Source organism: Bos grunniens, chromosome 11, assembly GCF_055505025.1.
Source record: "Bos grunniens cultivar Pamir isolate PY7600 chromosome 11, Bosgru_T2T1.0, whole genome shotgun sequence".
Classification (NCBI taxonomy): domain Eukaryota; kingdom Metazoa; phylum Chordata; class Mammalia; order Artiodactyla; family Bovidae; genus Bos; species Bos grunniens.
In genome coordinates this window covers 5498658-5516194 of record NC_141175.1, presented here as the reverse complement: position 1 = coordinate 5516194, position 17537 = coordinate 5498658, and the positions used below count along the sequence as shown (strand labels likewise).

The 17537-nt window shown below is 55.5% G+C and overlaps 1 protein-coding gene across 10 annotated transcripts in view; it reads left to right on the top strand.

Annotated features, from left to right (window-relative positions):
- The first annotated feature begins 251 nt into the window (after window positions 1-251).
- The window catches only part of NTNG2 (netrin G2), a 72834-nt gene continuing 55548 nt past the window's right edge, over window positions 252-17537 (top strand). For 8 of the 10 annotated variants that reach the window (XM_086324423.1, XM_086324422.1, XM_086324429.1 and 5 more), the window contains exon 1: window positions 5217-5569. In XM_086324423.1, the coding sequence (XP_086180549.1) occupies window positions 5357-5569 (213 nt within the window). In that variant the 5' untranslated portion in view covers window positions 5217-5356. Of the gene's footprint in view, window positions 756-4497; window positions 4690-4876; window positions 5570-17537 lie in introns of those variants that run through there. The other 2 variants (XM_086324425.1, XM_086324431.1) reach the window with 1 other exon arrangement.

The following is a 17537-nucleotide window of genomic DNA, read 5'->3' as shown; positions in this document are numbered from 1 at the left end:
AGGTTGCGACCCCCGCCCCCCCAGAGCAGGCTCGCTTCAGCGGCCGCTCGCTGGGGCCACCCTGGCCGCGGGCCCGCCGGGACGCCCCTGCTCGCCGCGCCCCTCCCCGGGCCGTGGCGCGTCCCCCGAGTCTCGCAGTATTTCCTTCCTGCACCTTTAAGAAGACCGCTGCTCCGTGGTGGGATGGTGTGTTAAAGCCACACAGAGGAAGTTACGCAGCCCGGATCAGACCGGGAGATAAAAGCCCCGATGGTGATCGTGAGTGATGGCAAGAGGATTTAGCCTCAGCATTAACTTGGAGCGGAGTGCAGGGGGGCAGTGAAGCGCCCCGGCCATCTGGCCCCCGCCGCGCCCCGGGGGGGGAATGCCCCGGCGCCCCGACGAGCCGCCGCGAAGCCCACCCGGGCCGGGGGCTGCCCGGTGCCCGAGCGCAGGTCCTCTCCGAGCCGCCCAGGGGGCCCCAAAAGTTTGCACTTGTTAGCGGCGACCTCCGGCTCGGCCCCAGGCGGGCGATGCGGGCGGCGCGGGCGGCCCCCTCCCCCGGCCCGCGTCTCCGGGAGGGCTGCGGGCGGCCCCCCCGGGGGCCGGAGGGCTCCCCAGCCCCGATCTGACAGCCACAGAGGCGGCGGGGGAAGGAGCAGCGGCTCGCAGCCCTCGGCCTTCGCCCCCACCCAGCGCCAGCCGGACGGGGGAGCAGAGCGCCGGAGGGTGGCGGCCTCCGGGGTCTCCGCTCCGGGAAGCCGCTCCGAGCCGGGGTAAGGCGGGCGGGGAGAGCCCGGGAGGCGAGCGGGGTTGGGGGGTGGATATGCTGCAGCTTGGCCAGCCTGCTTTCATTTTTAAAGGGCTTCGGTGACCGCGCAGGCTTTCCCGGGGCCCGGGAGCCACTTAACAGTAGCCCAGCCGAGGCTCGGATGCAAAAGTTATTGGTGGCGACTGCTACAAGAGGAGGACCGGAGTCGCTTGGAGAGGGGTGTGTGAGTGTGCATTTGTAGCAACATCTTAAAGGAGTAGCTTGTCTTTCGGGGCTGGATTTTTCCCCACCAGGGTCTTTTCCCGTCGTTTGTGCGAGTGAGTAGGGCGGGAGGGTGGATGTTAAGAGAATGCCTGGATGTGTTTGTGGAAAGGAAATTAACCCTTCCTTCGCGCCGTTCCCCTACCCTGATTGAGTCGCCACCCTCTAGAGCCACCCCAATTTCTGCCATCCCCTTCCCCTCTCGGAAAACTGGGAAAATGTGTGAGTTGCACAGAAAAACTCTTGCGTTCCGGCCGCCGCTAGAAACTTCTTTCGGCGCCTGGGAGGGGTGGGCTAATGGGGAGGATTATGCGCCCGGACCGGCTCGGGGACAGTGTGGAGTGGAACCTGGAGCTGGGTGGCGCGCGGACGGTGGGAGCAGGGGCCGCGGGAAGGCGGGAAGAGGACCGCGGGCTCGCGGGGACCGCCGGCTCCGGCTCCCGAGTAAGTTAGCTGCCTGGGGGCTGGGGGCGGCGGCGGGGTCCCTGCCGGCTGCGGCGCTGGGCAAAAGGATGAGAGTAATTACCGGGCGCTTTGCTCGGCGTCCCCTAATTAAGGGAGGAGGTGCCAAATGAGGGGGGCCCCCCTCGGTGCCCGCCCGGCCTTTATTAAAGGTGTGATTATTAACTGCTCCGGGGCTTACACTCAACTTTGGAAAGACAAAAAGCGACGGAGGGCTTCCCGGGCATGTTGTCGTGCGAGGCACGACGCCTGCAGCCCACCCGAAGCGCGGACTCTAAACCCCTGGGGTCCGCGGCGGGGAGCTGACCCCCACCCCACAAGCAGCCCCGTGCCGCAGCCCCAAACTCCCAGTGGATGCCTCCTCGCGCCCCATCCTCCGTGCTCAACTTTTCGGGGTTGCCTGGGAGCTGAGAGGGCATGCGGCCGGGGGAGGTGGGCACCTGGAGCCCGAGGAGGCTGCCGATCCGGGGCTGGGGCACCCGGCAGCCAGCAGTGGGATGCACGCTCGCGCGGCGGCGGTGAGCGGGTGCACCCATGGGACCGGCCGGGGTTGCGGGGCTGGCGGGTGGTGGGGCGGGGGGGGGGCCTGCGATGGTTAGAGTTGGGAGGGTGGGGTGGGACTGGAAGGTGACCCAGACCGCATCTGAAGGTAGATTTCACCCCCTCTTCCGCTGTCCCGCTGGGAAGGAAGAAAGAAACTGGGGTGTGGGCTGGGTCCCAGGAGAAAGCCCCAGCGCCCCCTCTCCAGGGACCACCTCTAGGGGTTCCCCGCCCATCAGGCAAGTTTCCCAGGAGGCGAGGGCCCGGCCGGCAACTCGGGAGGAGCTTGCTTCGAGCCCAGCCAGCTCGAGAGGCGCTAATTCAATAAGACAGAGAAATCTGAGTTCAGAAATCCTGGTAAAATCTAATTTTCGGGTTTTAATACCCTGGCTATCAGCCCCTCCCCCTCCGCTCCCGTTCCTGAGGACTCTTAAAAGAAAATAAAGCGCATTGATTCTATTTGTTTCTGGGAGCTGCAGTTTCTTAATAATATCAGGTGAAGATTTATTTTCCAAGGAGAAAACAATCTACCGGGACCCAACCTCTTACTCCTGAAATTTCCCATACCGGCTTCTCTCTCCGCTTTCCGCCTCGCTGTGCCGAAGACTCTCGCGTCTCTCCCCCTCCCGTTTTTTCCTCTTTGGCAAAAACCGACTGTAATAATATTCTCGTGCTGAGCTCACAATTCCCTTCTGGTGCCAGCAACGCCCAATTGACTGACTAGTTGTAAACACGTTTATTGCCCCCCTCCCGGGCAGATTTTGTCGTTGTTGGCCCCCGACCCTCACCCCGTTTTCCAGGGAATGCATGGCATTTAAGCCAACAGAACTGCAAAGCAATTAATATATTTGCAAGGCGTGCTGCCTCGTGGATCTGGCGGGCCTCCTGGCCTCCGGGCCTCGCTGCCTCCCCTCGTCCAGCAGCGTTCAGGCTGGGAGCATCACTGCAGATGAAGGAAGCCCCAGGCTGGGTGGGTCCTCCCTGGAAGCAGTGAAGCCTGGCGCCCTGGTGTCCCGTATAAGGAGCGCCCCACCTGGGAGTGAACAGTTGGGAGCCCGCGGCTGGAAGAATTAATTAGGGACGTGCTGTTTTCTGGGCAGCATGAAGCTCAGATAGAGGCATCCAAACCTTTGCCGGCCGGCGCTATTTTATTTTTACTACATTTTCTCAGGTTGTAAAAATAGTCTCCAGGCGGATTCTTTCTGAGAGTTTTCTAGCAAGGAGCACATTCAAGGCCAGGAGGACTCTAACACCGTTTCTCTCGAAACTGCCAGAGGTGAGATGTGAAAATGTGTCTCCCTGGCTCCTCATTCATCTCCATCAAGAGCCCTTCAGCCAGAGAGAGGGGCAGGGGCTGCCTTAACGCAGATTTATGATGCCCCCAGCCTGGAGCGTTGGGACCTAGGCTGGGGACTCCGCCTGGGGAGGAGCTGAGCGGCCAGCCCCCATTTGGACAGTGTCCCTAGCCCTCTGGTTTGTCGTTTGTGTCTGGATGGAGAATGGAGGGACATGGAAACGTAGTTAACTCTTCAGGACCTTCTAGATACAATGGCTGAAGAGTCGGTTGAGCGGTGAAGGTAGCATGGATGGTGCAATAGTTTGGGAATGTAGATGCAACAATCAGAGACATAATTACCAGAATTAATAACACACATGGCTCTGCTGTGACTCATTGCAGTAACCTTTGCCCTATTTATTGGCTAAGTATTTCTGGCCAGGATCCCTCACCGGGGGACCAGATTCTCCTGGTGATATATCAAATGTCTGGGAACACATCACATTACTGGAGTCATGTTTTTTTCCACAATGTAATATTCATCTTAGTTATATCTATGTAGGGCTTTTAAATAATTACAAGTAGCTTAAAATAGTAAAGCAATAATCATAACGGTGACCTGTTTATAAACATACCCTCTAAGGATGACTGTGAAATTTTGGCCTTGATCGGAAAAATCTAATAGAACACACCATCATCACTTCCGTCAAAGTCTTCAACATCCCTAGTTCCTTACAGTTGAAAATTAAATTCACCATTTCAGAATTTTGGAGACAGTTATTAGCACCTGGTTTGTAACTTTTGGCCACGCGTAGACCATTCTTTATCTGAGCCTGTCCACACAGCCTCATCGACACCTATAATTACAGCTTCATCTCGGCCTTCAACGGTTTTGACATTTTGACTTGTCAGTTGCAGTATTTTAAAGCCACCATTCAGTCTCGGCTCCTGGGGCTGTTTTAGAAAGTCACTGACCCCAAACAGGGACACTTCTGCTGACCCCAGGACCCCCAGAAATAAGGAGAAAGCACATTGCCTTCTTGAATAATGTACCCCATCTCCAAATGTGCTTCTCCGATATTAATGACAATAACCCAGTTTTCTCCGGAGACCTTGCTAATGCAGCTTCGTGTTTTGCACGTTTTGCCAGAGAGCTTTTGTTCTTCTACATCTTTATCCCCCTCTTTCTCTATTTAATTTGTTGCAGGTGTTGTTGCTAATGAGCTCTCTCTTCTCCCTCCCTACAATGAAAGACAAGCCAGACCCTGGGTACCTGGATGGATTGGGAGCTGAAGTCTCAGAAACGTCCTGATAAGTTGCCGACGGCTACCAGCCGAGGTCAGCTGGCCCTGTTAGCGCCTGTCCCCACCAAAGCAGGCCCAGATCCGCTGCCCCCCAGGTAACACCTCGGTCGCTTTTTGTGCTCCAGCTGCGTGATTGCTTTCACTTTCAGCCCATATGAAAAGAAATCTCTTTCACTTTGGTGAAAATGCCAAGGTCCAAAATGCCACGTCCAGTCCCATAGGGGGGACGTGTGTGCAGCTCACAGGTACTCCACCTGATTTTGTTTTATCTTTACAACGCAGGCTGGAGGGTGGTTGTGCAGTTGTGTTGAGCACACATCACACATGAAAGGGCCCTTTAAAGAGCTGGATTGATCGGAAGGACAAAAATTACAAGCAATCCGATCCGGCCTCATGCCAGATCCCTGCGGACTCTCTCCGTCTCCCATTTCCATCCACGGTCACAATTGGAGCGTTTGCCTGATTTGATCAGATTCACCTCTGGGGTAGGGGTGATGCCAAGGTGAGGAGGACGCCAAGTTGTGGGCAACTTCTTGATCTGCCCATCAGCACTCTGAGAAACGCCGGCTCTGGGTTTTCCATATCGGCCTCTTGGAAAAACCAAGTTTCCTCGCTGTTTGCAACCTGGCAGAGTCCCTGGGACATCTGGCCTCCGTCGCCCGGTAGATGTGGCTTTTCCATGCTGAGGCTGTGTGCCCCGCCTGAGCCAGCCGCTGCCTCACCAGGCCCCCTGCGGGCCGCGCCCCTGGGGACCGCGCCGCCATGCTGCGCTTGCTGGCCCTCCTCCTGCACTGCCTGGCCCTGGCCTCCGGGGACTACGACATCTGCAAATCCTGGGTGACCACGGACGAAGGCCCCACCTGGGAGTTCTATGCCTGCCAGCCCAAGGTAATGCGCCTGAAGGACTATGTCAAGGTGAAGGTGGAGCCCTCCGGCATCACGTGCGGAGACCCCCCGGAAAGATTCTGCTCCCACGTAAGTCGGTCCCCTGCTGTGGCCTTTGCTCAGGCCAAGTGGGTAGGGGTGGGGCTCTGGGCCAGACCCTTGGGATGGGCACGCACAGCGGGAGGACCCGGATGCCAGGCTGGCTTTCCCAGCCTGTAGGATCAGGAATGTCTCTGTCTCGCCTTGGAGACGCGCCAGAGCAAAGTGTGCCCCGAGGATGCTGGGGTCACGTGACGCCGTTCTTTGGGGTGGGGAAATTCTTGGCCTGGTGATCACTGGATCCTCTCCTCTGGGAAAACCACCAAACCACCACCGTAGCCACAGTTGCCCAGCCTTGCAGATAAGCCCCGCCTCCCTTGTAGGAAGTCAGCATCTGGGTGAGGAAGCAAGGTGCTATTTGCAAGCTTGCACTCTGCCCTCCCCCGTTCATCCCTTCAGGGGGACACCTCCTGGTCCACCCAATCCAATCCAGCAAACCATTTGCCAGGCGAAGAGAGGCCAAGCGCCCTTTGTGGGGGAAGGTTTGGTGGACCTGCAGAGGGGATTCGTAAGGGAGGAAGGAAGGGGTCAGATCAGGGTGGCTGGTGTGGATGGCACCCTTTCCGATTCCATCATGATGTGTGGTGACCACAGTGACTGGTTAAGTCAGGGGAAGGGAGGCGTTCAGGTGGTGTCACTTGAGTCTCTAGTTAAAGACGGAGTCAGAGCCATGGGGTACATCAGTACTCCATTAACAGCAACAATAATAAGAGTGGGGGTCATTTATGCCAGTCCCCGAGCATGGGGCTTGAAAGCTCAGTACGAGTCATTCCTTGGAGTCCTCACTCAGTTCAGCTGGGTTGATTCTGCGTCACACAGAGTTTCAGGGAGTGAGCTCTGGACCGGTGGCGTCTCTGAGCTGCTGTCCTCTAAAGTGTGCACACTCAGCACACACTCAGGTCACCCTAACAAGTTCAGTTCACCCTAAAATGCTCCCTGGTGGTCCAGTGGTTAAGACTCCACCTTGCTATGCAGGGGACACGGGTTCGATCCCTGGTCAGGGAACTAAGATCCCACATGCCATGGAATGACTGAGCCTGAGTGCTACGACTCCGGAAGCCTGAGCACTCTGGAGACCGGGCGCCACAACTAGAGGGCCTGTGTGCTGCAAGGAAAGACCCCACATGTCACAACCAAGTCCTGATGCAGCCGAATAAATAAATATATATTTTAAAACAAATAAATAAAATGCTCAGACTAAGGTCTGGCACAGAGCAAGTGCTACTAGATGGTAGTTATCGTCATTCCCATTGTACAGATGGAGAAACTGAGGCCCAAAGTCACAGCCCAGGAAGTGGTAAAGCTCTGATGCAAGCGTCTGGCTCCAGAGTCACTGAGCTGATCTGCCTCCCAAAAGATGCCTTCCACTAGGCAGAGCCCTGCAGGCCCTGGGCCAGGCAGGAAGCTGGACAGGGAAGCCAGGCTGCAGAAGCCACAGGAAGGTCTCGGTGTCATCCTTGGGTGGTTGCTGCCTCCATGTGCCCTGGGGAAGCCTCCAGCGCTCTGGGTTTATGGATGGACTGAGTGGGTGTCCCCACCGGGCTCCTAAGGATGGCTCAGTCCCCTGAGGTGCATGGATCCTATCCCAGAGCAGTCAGCCTGGGAAGGTGGGTTCCCACTGGGATGATCAGAGGTCAGGAGGCTGTCACTGTGGGCGGTGGGCAGGCTGGCCGGCCCCAGCTGGGGAGAGAGGGGGGCAGTAAAGGAGAAGGCAGCACAGGGCCAGGAGCCAGGGTCCGGATGGGCCCACTTCACTGAGAACCCCAGGGCTTCGCTGGCTCAGGGATGGGCAAGGGGGCTGGCCCCTGAAGGTCAGGGCCAAGGTCAGCACTGGGGGAGCCCAGCTCTGAGCCACATCTCAGGCTGAGTGCCCGCCCCAGCTCATGTGAGGACTTCTCCACTCGACTCCCAGAGCAGAGTCAACTGCTGCCTCTTGTGTTAGAGTCTTGACTGTATTTCTTCTTTTAAATATTCATTGCGATTTTAATGTGCCGGGGGCGGGGGCATGGGGTGGGTGGTGAAATCTTAAATCACTGGACCAGCTTCTGGTCAAGGCCTGAGGAGTGGGGATGACCATCAGGTGCAAGTCCGAGGCCCTCTCCTGGCCAAGCCTGCCCCCATTCTCACACAGAGAGCCCAGCGCAGCTGCCAAGGTGGGCTGGTCACCCCACCACAGTCCTGATGCTGCCCGACCTGGGTCCTGGAGCCCTGGGCTGTGGAAGGGGCTTCTGTCACCTTCCTGTCCTCTCCTGGGAAGATGGTGAGGAGGGCGGTGGTGGAGAAACAGCATCTCCACCTTCCTCTGCTTGGTGGGTCCTCGGTGTCCCGACACCAACCTGATGGACTTAAATGTTTCATGATGGGCTGCCATCCACCTCTGCCTTTGATCACGAACATGCAGCCAACGGGTGTGGGGACACCGCCCAGGCTGCTTCTGCAGGGAGGAGGAAGTCACATCCAGATGAATTCAAACCCCCACCCTGCTGTTTACCACAGCTTCCCTGAGCAGGTTCTGTGCTGCTGCTGCTGCTGCTGCTGCTGCTAAGTTGCTTCAGTCGTGTCCAACTCTGTGCGACCCCAGAGACGGCAGCCCACCAGGCTCCCCTGTCCCTGGGATTCTCCAGGCAAGAGGTTCTGTGTGTGTCTCATTAAATCATCTCTAGGATGCTCCAAGGTAGTGACCGTTCTAATCCCATTTTAGGGATTAGAAAGTGGCTAAATCCCTCCAAGGTCACTCAGTCTAGAGGGCAGGCCGGGAACTTGTGCGCAGCCAGGCAGGGCCTATGCTTATGCTCCAGGTGGCCCAGCCTTCCCTCTCTGAGCTTCGGTGAAGTAGAGATGCTGCTGCTGAAGGCGTGTCACAGTGCTGGGAAAGGACACAGCCCAGCCATGCGAGTCCCGCCACACAGTAGGTGCTCACGGTGTGGTAGCCGTCGTTTGCTTGTTATTGCGGCTTTTATGCCCTCTGCGGTGCCTGGGCCTTTGCTTCTTTGCCCTACCCCAGCCTTGAGGACGTCCGCCCTGTATCCTGGGCTCAGGGGCGCAGGCGGTTGGATATGTGCTCAGGTAGCCATTAATTCCTCTAGCCTTGGCCCGTGGTGTTAACCAGCCACCAGGGGGCGCCCTAGTGGTACCCAGGCGGCCCTTAGCTCCACTTTAGCCTCAGGATTGCCCAGTGGGTCCCTGTTTCCTGGCATCCCTCCTGCAGTGAGTGCTGGGCCTGTCGCAACATCCATCCAGGTCAGAGCGTGAGCCCTGAAGTGTCCTGAGGGTGCGCCAGGGGCCCAGGGTCGGGGGGCGGGGGGGGGGTGGCGGGGGGGATGGGGCGGGGGGGAGGCGACTACCCCTCGCAGGCTTCAGTGTGCAGACTCTCCCAGCCTTGGACTCGTTGTCCTTCCGCAAGGCCACCTGAGACCTGAATTGTAAATTCCAGACCGGTGAGGAAGGGGAGGGAGGAGGAAGACCAAGATAAATGAATAAATAAAAACCTATTGGCTCTAAATGCACAATGAGAATTAATAGGGCTGAGCTCTCAACCAAAGATTCTCGGGCAAGGGCGAAATTTCAATGAGGGCTGCGGGAGACGGCGGGCGGCCTCCCACCTCTGACTCCCAGTGCCTGGCCAGAGGGGGCCAGCCTGCTGAGTCTGCAGGGCCAGAGAGAAGGAGGCAAAGGCTTCTCAGCCTCTTGCAAGACCCCTTGAGGATGGGGAGCAGTCCCACGGCGCTCTGAAAGAGAGGTTGCCCACCAACCTGCACAGCCACGAAAGGAAGGGGGAGACCTTGTCCTTGTGCCTTGAGCCTCAGGAGAGGGATGGTGAGGAAAGAGGGCTGGGGGCACAGACCAGGCAGGTGATGCTGAAAATGGCCCTGCAGCTGGCTGCCCACTCGCCTCCCGAGGTGCACCTTGTTAGAAATACTGGGTCCTGGATAACAACCCCCCCCCGGACCCTCGGAGCCAGAAGCTGCATTTTAACAGGAAATTCAGGTAATTCAGATGCACACAGGGTACGCTCTGAGGAACACTGCTCTACATAATCCGTCAGCGGTGGGTGATACTTTTTATTGATGATGAGCAGGCAAGAGGCCTGTGCTTCCCATGGGACCTTTGCAGAGTGGGGGTGTCACTACTGCTGAAGGAGAAAGGCAGACAGCAGGAGTGGGGGTCCCGGAGTGAGGGCTGAAGCTGGGAGCTCAGATTCCTGAATATTGGAGACCTGGTGGGAGGTTCCAGAAAGGTGTTATGATATCCAGACAAAAGCTTCAAGCTTGGAATCCAAAGACCTGAGCTTGCATCCCGGCTTTGCTGCTTATGGGCTGAGTGATCTGGGGCAAGTCTCTGAGACTCTGTTTCCCCACCGGTAACAGGACGTGGTGATGGCTGCCTTGCCCATCTCTCCAGCTTGCTGGGAGAAGGAAGTGGTTCTCTCAGTATATCAGCAAGTGCTTAGAGAGTGCCAGTTCTCTTCTAGTGTGAGCCTTTGATAGTGCTGCTGATCCAGTCTTGAGCATCTGGACTTTTCCATGGTGAAATAGGTGAATGTTAAACATTTCATCTAAGGAGACTTCAGCACACAGAGACGCCAGGGTCTTGACATACAGGAAAACCCAAAGCACACGTGTTTCTCAGAAGCTGCTTTGCCTTCTCTGTGCCTCAGTTTACCCAGATGAAGAGCCAGTGGCCCCCCATCCCTCCCCCAGGGAGTCTGCTGGGGTGATAACTCAGGTGGCAGGTGGGTCCTGGAGACCTCAAGCCCCTCCCCACTGTGACACTGAACACCACGTGCGATCAAGGTCACAGATGCCCCGCCTCCTGCCAGAATGTGATGAACTCTTGCAAATCTAAGTAGACAATGAAAGAAACAGGGCAGGTGTTCAGGGTGGTACCCGACTAACACTGAGAGGGTGAGATGGACACCTAGTGTAAGGAGCCTGCAAAGGATGAAGGCACATCCCGCCTCCCCCAACCCCCTGCCCCGCCCATCCCTCCCAGCTCCAGCTTCCCACAAAGTTTTCCCACCTCCTCTACCTGGAATGTCTTCCTTGCTTCCTTCATGTCTAACCCTTTTGTGCTTACCTAGATAACCCAGGCTCCTTTTTCCAGGTTCAGGCTGGAACCCACCTTCTCCAGGAGGCTTTTCCTGACTCCCTAGCCCAGGAGGGTTAAAACACCTCATCTGGCTGCATCCTTGTCACCTAAGCTCACAGATGTGGCCTCCTAGTTAAGAGCTCAGGCTCTAGAGGCAGAGACAGAGAGGTTGGAGTCCCCTGCTGTGTGACCTTTGGCACGAGGCTTAACCTCTCTGAGTCTCATTTCCTTAAATAGGACTATTGATAGAATGCACGTAATGATGCTCAACGCACGCTCAGTACTCTAGGCCTGATGTTTGCCTCCCTCCTGGGCTGGGAGCTCCTGGAGGCACGGCTGCCTTGTTCATCTCCGCATCCCTCCCTTTTGGTTCAATCAGTGCTCAGCAGGCATTTACTGAACCAATGGATGGGTGAGTGGAAGGACAGTGTGGTCCAGGAAGGCTTCTCGGAGGAGGAGAGATTAGGGCTGAGTCTTATGGGAAGAACTAGGGTTTCGATGAGGACAGAGGAGGCACCCAAAGCCTCTACTTCTGCCCCATTTGCGCCCCTGTTCTGTGAGGTTTTCAGTCAGCTGATAGCAAGAGGTCTGCACAGCTCTGTCCTTAAGCAGGAAGCAATTTTGGAAACTGAGCTTCACCCAGCTCTTAGTTAAAGCCTCTCAGTCTCTTGAAACGCCCGAGGCAGGTCCCAGCCTGGGACAAGAATAGTTCCATGCATGACATCTTGTTGCTTGGTGAGGCCTCCTTGCTGGGGGCGGACGAGTGAGAGGAGGGGGCAGCCCTGCCTGCGAGGGCCCCGTGGGTGAGATCCTGGCCTCCTACTTTTTCAAGGGAAGGAGTTTGGGTCCAGACACCCCAGGAGGGTGGAGGGCGGAGCCTCTGGACTGCCTAGGGGAAGGGAAAGGGCTTGGAGGAGACATCGTTCCAGAGTGTCAGACTTAGAGCTTCCAGAACTTTCCAGTTTATGCACCCCACCTTCCCCAGGCTCTTCTGCCTCTCTACATCCCCTGGCCCTGACTTTTATGCTTCAACGCATGTTTAACACAAACTGCCTCAAGTTCCACGTGTGACGACGAAGCAGGGGGTGGATGGATGGACAGGCAGGCGACCCCAGCTGTGGATGAGAAGTTGAGGTTCGGGACGGGGCGAGTGGGGGCTCGTACTCATCCCTTTCTGGGCTGTGGGACTTTGGATAAGTCCTTCATGCTCTGAGCCTCGGTTTTCTCATCTGAAAAGTGGGGTGACGCAAAACACAATCTCAAAGGCTGGTTGTCTGGGTGAGACGAGACAAGGATGGAAAGCCCCTCTCTGGGAGCCTGGCAAAAAGTGAATGTTCCCAAAAAGGGATTTTTTTTCACCCCTGGTCTAGAATTTAGCTTGAGAGACACAAGGAATAAAAGTAGACATTGACAGAAGAGGAGCCTGGAGCCCAGTGTGTAAGTGTGCTGTGGAGCACACGCCAACGGCCGGCAGGGCGGCGGGGGCCAGGGAGCGGTGTGTCAGAGCAGAGAGAGTGAAGGGTGGGGGCTGGGCGGCGCCGGACCCCCACAAGGACAGCCCCTTAGCCAGGTTTCCCCAGCTGTGGGCGAGGCTGCCACTGTGCCCTGGATGGAGAAATAGACCAAGGCTCCCAAGTCCCACTGTTGGTGGAGCTGGGATTCAGCCTTCTCCGCCTGGCCAAGGGTGTCGGGGGAGGAGGGGAGGAGGAAAGGAGCACTGGGCAGGCAGAGACCAGAGGAGGCCGACAGGGCACGCAAGTCCTGGGGCTGGAATGGAGCTTGGCAGGCTCAAAGAAGCAGGTGCCAAGCTGCAGCCCCTCCCCCTTACCAGCCAGCCATCACTACCCCAGAAAGGGGGTCCGGGCTGTGTTCCTGACCCACGGCCCAGACCCCAGGCTCTCCTGCCTCAGGCCTGGCCAGGGCCCACTGGGCCCACGAGGAGGCCTGGCTCCTTCCTGGAGGGAACCAGAGTGTTGGAGAAAGTGTACAACGGCAGACGATGCATGGTTCTGTTCAGCTTTGGTTTGCAGGTTCTGATTTTTTTTTTTTAATCATCACAGCAGATTTGCTTAAATATATGAAAATGTGTTTCTGATTCCCCAAGCACACACCAACTGCTGGCAGGGCGACAGGGGCCAGGGAGTGGTGTGTCAGAGCAGAGACAGTGAAGGATGGGGGCTGGGCGGCGCCGGACCCCGCCAGTCTCCTCGCGGCAAGGACAGCCCCTTAGCCAGGTTTCCCCAGCTGTGCAACGAGGTTTGGCTAGGTTAACCACTTCATCCAGCGTCGCTGCGTGATCGTAGATTCCTTCTCAGAGTTTGGGGAAAATCTATGCCGGAGTTCAGACTTGGTCAAAACCTGACAAAACGGGGGGCTCCAGTGCAGATAGAGGGGCTCTGAATGCGTTTCCTGTGCTCAGCGCAGCACTGGGATTTTTTATTTCCAAATTCAAATCCCTTTATTATAGTATTCTATTAAAGGAAAATCAAAACAAGGAAAAACAAAGCTGAGTGCTAAAGATATAATTGTACGTCACATCATTTCCCTTTCGTGTCGGCTTCTAAATTCTTTAAAAAGAAATTAATTGAAGTGTAATTGACATAGAACGTTGTATTAGTTTTAGGTATACAACAGAATGATTTGATATAGGTACGTATTGCAAAAGAGGGACTTCCTAGTGGTCCAGTGGTTAAGACTCTGCCCTTCCCATGCAGGGGCGTGGGTTTGATCCCTGGTTGGGGAACTAAGATCCCACACGTGGCCAAAAAAACAAAAAACTATTACGAAAGAATTACAACTCTAAGTTTAGTTTATATCTGTCACCACATACTCACAGTTACAATTTTATTTTCTTGTGATGAAGGCACTTTAAAAATATTTTTTAACTAAAAAAAATTGCAATGATAGTCACATAACTTGAAATTAACCATCAATTTTTTTAAAGTCAGGGTAAAATATATATAACATAGAATCTGCCTTTTTAGCCGTTTTTAAATATACAGTTCAGTGGCATTTAGCGTGTTCACAATGTTGCACAACCAACATCTCTATTTCCAAGACATTCTCATCATTTTCTGAAAGGAAATCCCATCTCTATCAGTAGCCACTCCCCATTCCTCTGTCCCCAGCCCTTGGCAATCAGTAGTCTGCTTTCTATATCATGCATTTGCCCATTGCAGACACGTCATTTAAACGGAATCAGACAAGGTGTGACTTTTAATCTGGCTTCCTTCACTCAGCACCTTATTCTGGAGCCTCATCTGTATTATAGCCCGTCCCAGTACCTTGTCCTGCTTTCTGGCTGAGTAACATTCCATGGCGTGCTCGACCACATTTTGTTCATGCCTTCATTAGTTGATGGGCATGTGGATTGTTTCCACTTTTTGGCTATTACGAGTAATATTGTTATGAACATTTATGTACAAGTTTTTGTGCGGACATATGGTTTCATTTCTCTTGGGGCTATACCTAGGAGGGGAATTGCTGGGTCATATTGGGCTTCCCTGGTGGCTCAGATGGTAAAGACTCTGCCTGCAATGCGGGAGACCTGAGTTTGATCCCTGGGTTGGGAAGATCCCCTGGACAAGGGAATAGCAACCCACTCTAGTATTCTTGCCTGGAGAATTCCATAAACAGAGGAGTCTGGCGGGCTACAGTCCACGGGGCCACAGAGAGTCAGACACGCCTGAGGTACCGACACAGGCACACGTGGTAATTTTAGATTTAAGTTTCTGAGCAACTGCCAAACTGGTTTTCAGAACAGTTGCACCATTTTACATTCTTACCAGCACTGTTAGAAGGGGTCCAATTTCTCTGTGTCCCTGCCAACACTTGTTACTTTCCAGTTTTCTTTTTTATTATAACGGCTAACCCAGTCGGTGTGAACTGGTATTGCATTAGGGTTTTGATTTGCATTTCTCCACTCCAGTACTCTTGCCTGGAGAATCCCATGGACGGAAGAGCCTGGTAGACTGCAGTCCATGAGGTCGCTAAGAGTCAGACACAACTGAAGTGACTTAGCAGCAGCAGCAGCAGCTAACTAATGATGCTGGTATTATGTTCTCATGGGCCATCTGTACATCTTCTTTGGACAAATGTATATTCAAGTCTTTTTGCCCAGTTTTTTATTGGGCTGTCTTTGGTTGTTGAGTTGTATGTGTTTTTTAATATATTCCAGATACTAAATCCTTATCAGGCGTGTGATTTGCTAATATTTCCCCCACTCTACAGATCATCTTTCACTCTCTGGATTGTGCCCTTTGGGGTTTCTTGTTTGTTGTCGAGTTTTCTTTTTTCTTGGCCGTGCTGGGTCTTTGCCGTGGCAGCATTTGGTGGCTGGCCTCCCAAGAAGTGCCTGAGCAGCACCTTCAGGGCAGGTGTGGCCTTAAGGTCACAGTTTGCTCTCTGGCCTGTGAAGGTGCGCTCTCTGCCTGGGTGCAGCCTCCCATGACCCAGTCTTGCTCAGAGTCGGCTCTCGTAGGCCTTGGGGCTTCTAAAGGCCTCTGCCCCGGCCCGCCCACAAGTCGTGGTTCTTGCTGTGGCAGCGCCATTGAAGTGGACCAGAAGGGGATGTTTGTGGCAGATGGGCCAGGCCAGGGCAGGAGGCAGGCTGGTGGGCAGAACGTTAGGGATCGTGGCCAAGTCAGCCTCGGTGGTCACTTTCCACTGTCAGGAGCAGGGTGTGTGCGGCCCAGTCCTCAGCTGGGAGCTTCAGGAGCTGAGAGCTGGGGACACGCTCGTGTGTCTCGTGTCTCACCACCTGCTAGTGTTTTTTCTCCCCGCCCCATATTGCAGGATTAGTCTGCTCTTTCCCGAGACCTCCCTGTGCTCCAGGCATCCTGCAGAGCACTGTGCATAGCATTTGTGTTTGTCCACAACACTGGGACGGGTGTATTGCAGATGAGGAGAGGGAGGCTCAGAGAGGTGAGGAGAGGGAGGCTCAGAGAGGCGAGGAGAGGGAGGCTCAGAGAGGTGAGGAGAGGGAGGCTCAGAGAGGTGAGGAGAGGGAGGCTCAGAGAGCTGCAGAGACTTACCCAAGTTTGCACAGCAGTGACAAGGCCAGGACCTGTCTCTGGGGCCTTGGCCACTGTCCCATGCTGCCTTGTCGAAAGTCTGACCGGCTGTCCATGGGGACCCGCGGTCACCTCACCTCTCAAGGTCTCATAGGTAGGAAGGAATTAAATCCAAGTTTATGGGCCCCTCAGATCTACGCCTGGGGCTTTCAGAGCTTCCCTCTCCTATTAAAGGGCCCTGGGCCCATCTCCAAAGACCAGACACCCTTCTCTCACAGCAGTTTGTCCTGGGGGTTTTGGGACTGTTTGGACCCCCTCAGTCTCTCATTCCAGCTCCTTCTGCTGCCTGAGTTGTTCGTCCGACTCCAAGTGTCAACCAGGGAAATGAAATGAAACACAACCCGGGCATTGCCCCTCAGTTATAGCGGAAATCTGTTGTCAGGCAAAAGGTGGAAAGGAGGTGAATGAGAGATGGAGCCTTGGGTAACCTTGGGACCCTTCATCAGCTGCGGCAGTGCCCCCTCTACCTGAGCCCACAGAAAGCTCACAATGCCTGTTCAAGGGACTGCAGGTCCTCGACTTGTCCCCTCCGGCTGGAGCATCTAGAGCTAGCAAAGGCAGGTGACAGCAGAAGGAGAAGCCAGCAGGCCACAGGCACACCCCCGTCCCCGCCCCAGGCACGATCAAGAACCCCTGGCCAACAGCTCTGGGGCCGGCATCATGCTGGGTCTGGGCTCCACACTGGATTGACTGCCAGGGGCTGGGTGCCCTCGTGTCTCGCCCCACTTTGGGATGTAAATTCCCGCCTTCCCCAGAGGGGGTCTGCGTATCCACCCTCCAGGTCACACTGCATCCCCAGATTCTGCTTCTGGCTTTCGGGACTTTGATACTTAGAGAGAGGAAGACGGGGAGGCATGGAGAGAGCAGTAACATCCCAGGCATTTGGGGACCCAGAGCAGATGGACAAAGGCTGGACCCCACCACACCTCAGCCCCAAACCCCAGGGCAGGGCCTCCTACCCTGGAGGGGTCACAGCCCCTTTGAGAACCCAGGGAGCTCTTCCTAGAACAATGCACACACACAGTTGCAAGTCTCACAGGCTTCCCAGACCACTCTGAGTCCACCCTTGGGCCCCTGTGGCACCTCTGGGAGCCCTTAAACTCAGGAAAACTGCCGTTTGTCTTCTTAACTGACTGGGTCTGTTGTCTGAGCATCTTCTTGATCCACCTCTGCAGACCAGCGGCATGCGTGCTCACTCAGTTGTGTCCGGCTCTTTGCGACCCATGGGCTGCAGCCCATCAGGCTCCTCCGTCCATGGGATTTCCCAGGCAAGAATACTGGAGTGGGTTGCCATTCCCTTCTCCAGGGGATCTTTCCGACTCAGGGATCGAACTCATGTCTCCTGCATCTCCTGCACTGGCAGGCAGACTCTTTACCACTGAGCCATCTGGGAAGCTCCTCAGACCAGCAACAGCTTACATTTAGTGAGTGTCTATTGCCTCTCGAGCCCTTGACCTAATGTAGCTCATTGAACCCTCCAGGGACACTTAAGAACAGATCCTGTATTTATATCCATCTTGAATATGAGGAACCCGAGGCTCAGAGAGGTTAAGTCACTTGCCCAAAGTCACACAGCTTCTAAGAAGAGGAGCCTGGTGCCTCCACCCCCAGCTGCCTGGACCCAGTGCCTGGCTCCTAACCAGGCTGCTCAGCTGCCCTGAGGCACTCTGAGTCTCTCTCACGGTTAGACTGAGGCGGTTGTTATGTGTGTGCGCTCACGTACACGTGGGCGTGCACTGTCCCTGTCTGCCTCTCCTCCCCCAGCACGCCCTGGCTGCCCGAGGAAGGAGGGCTGGGGA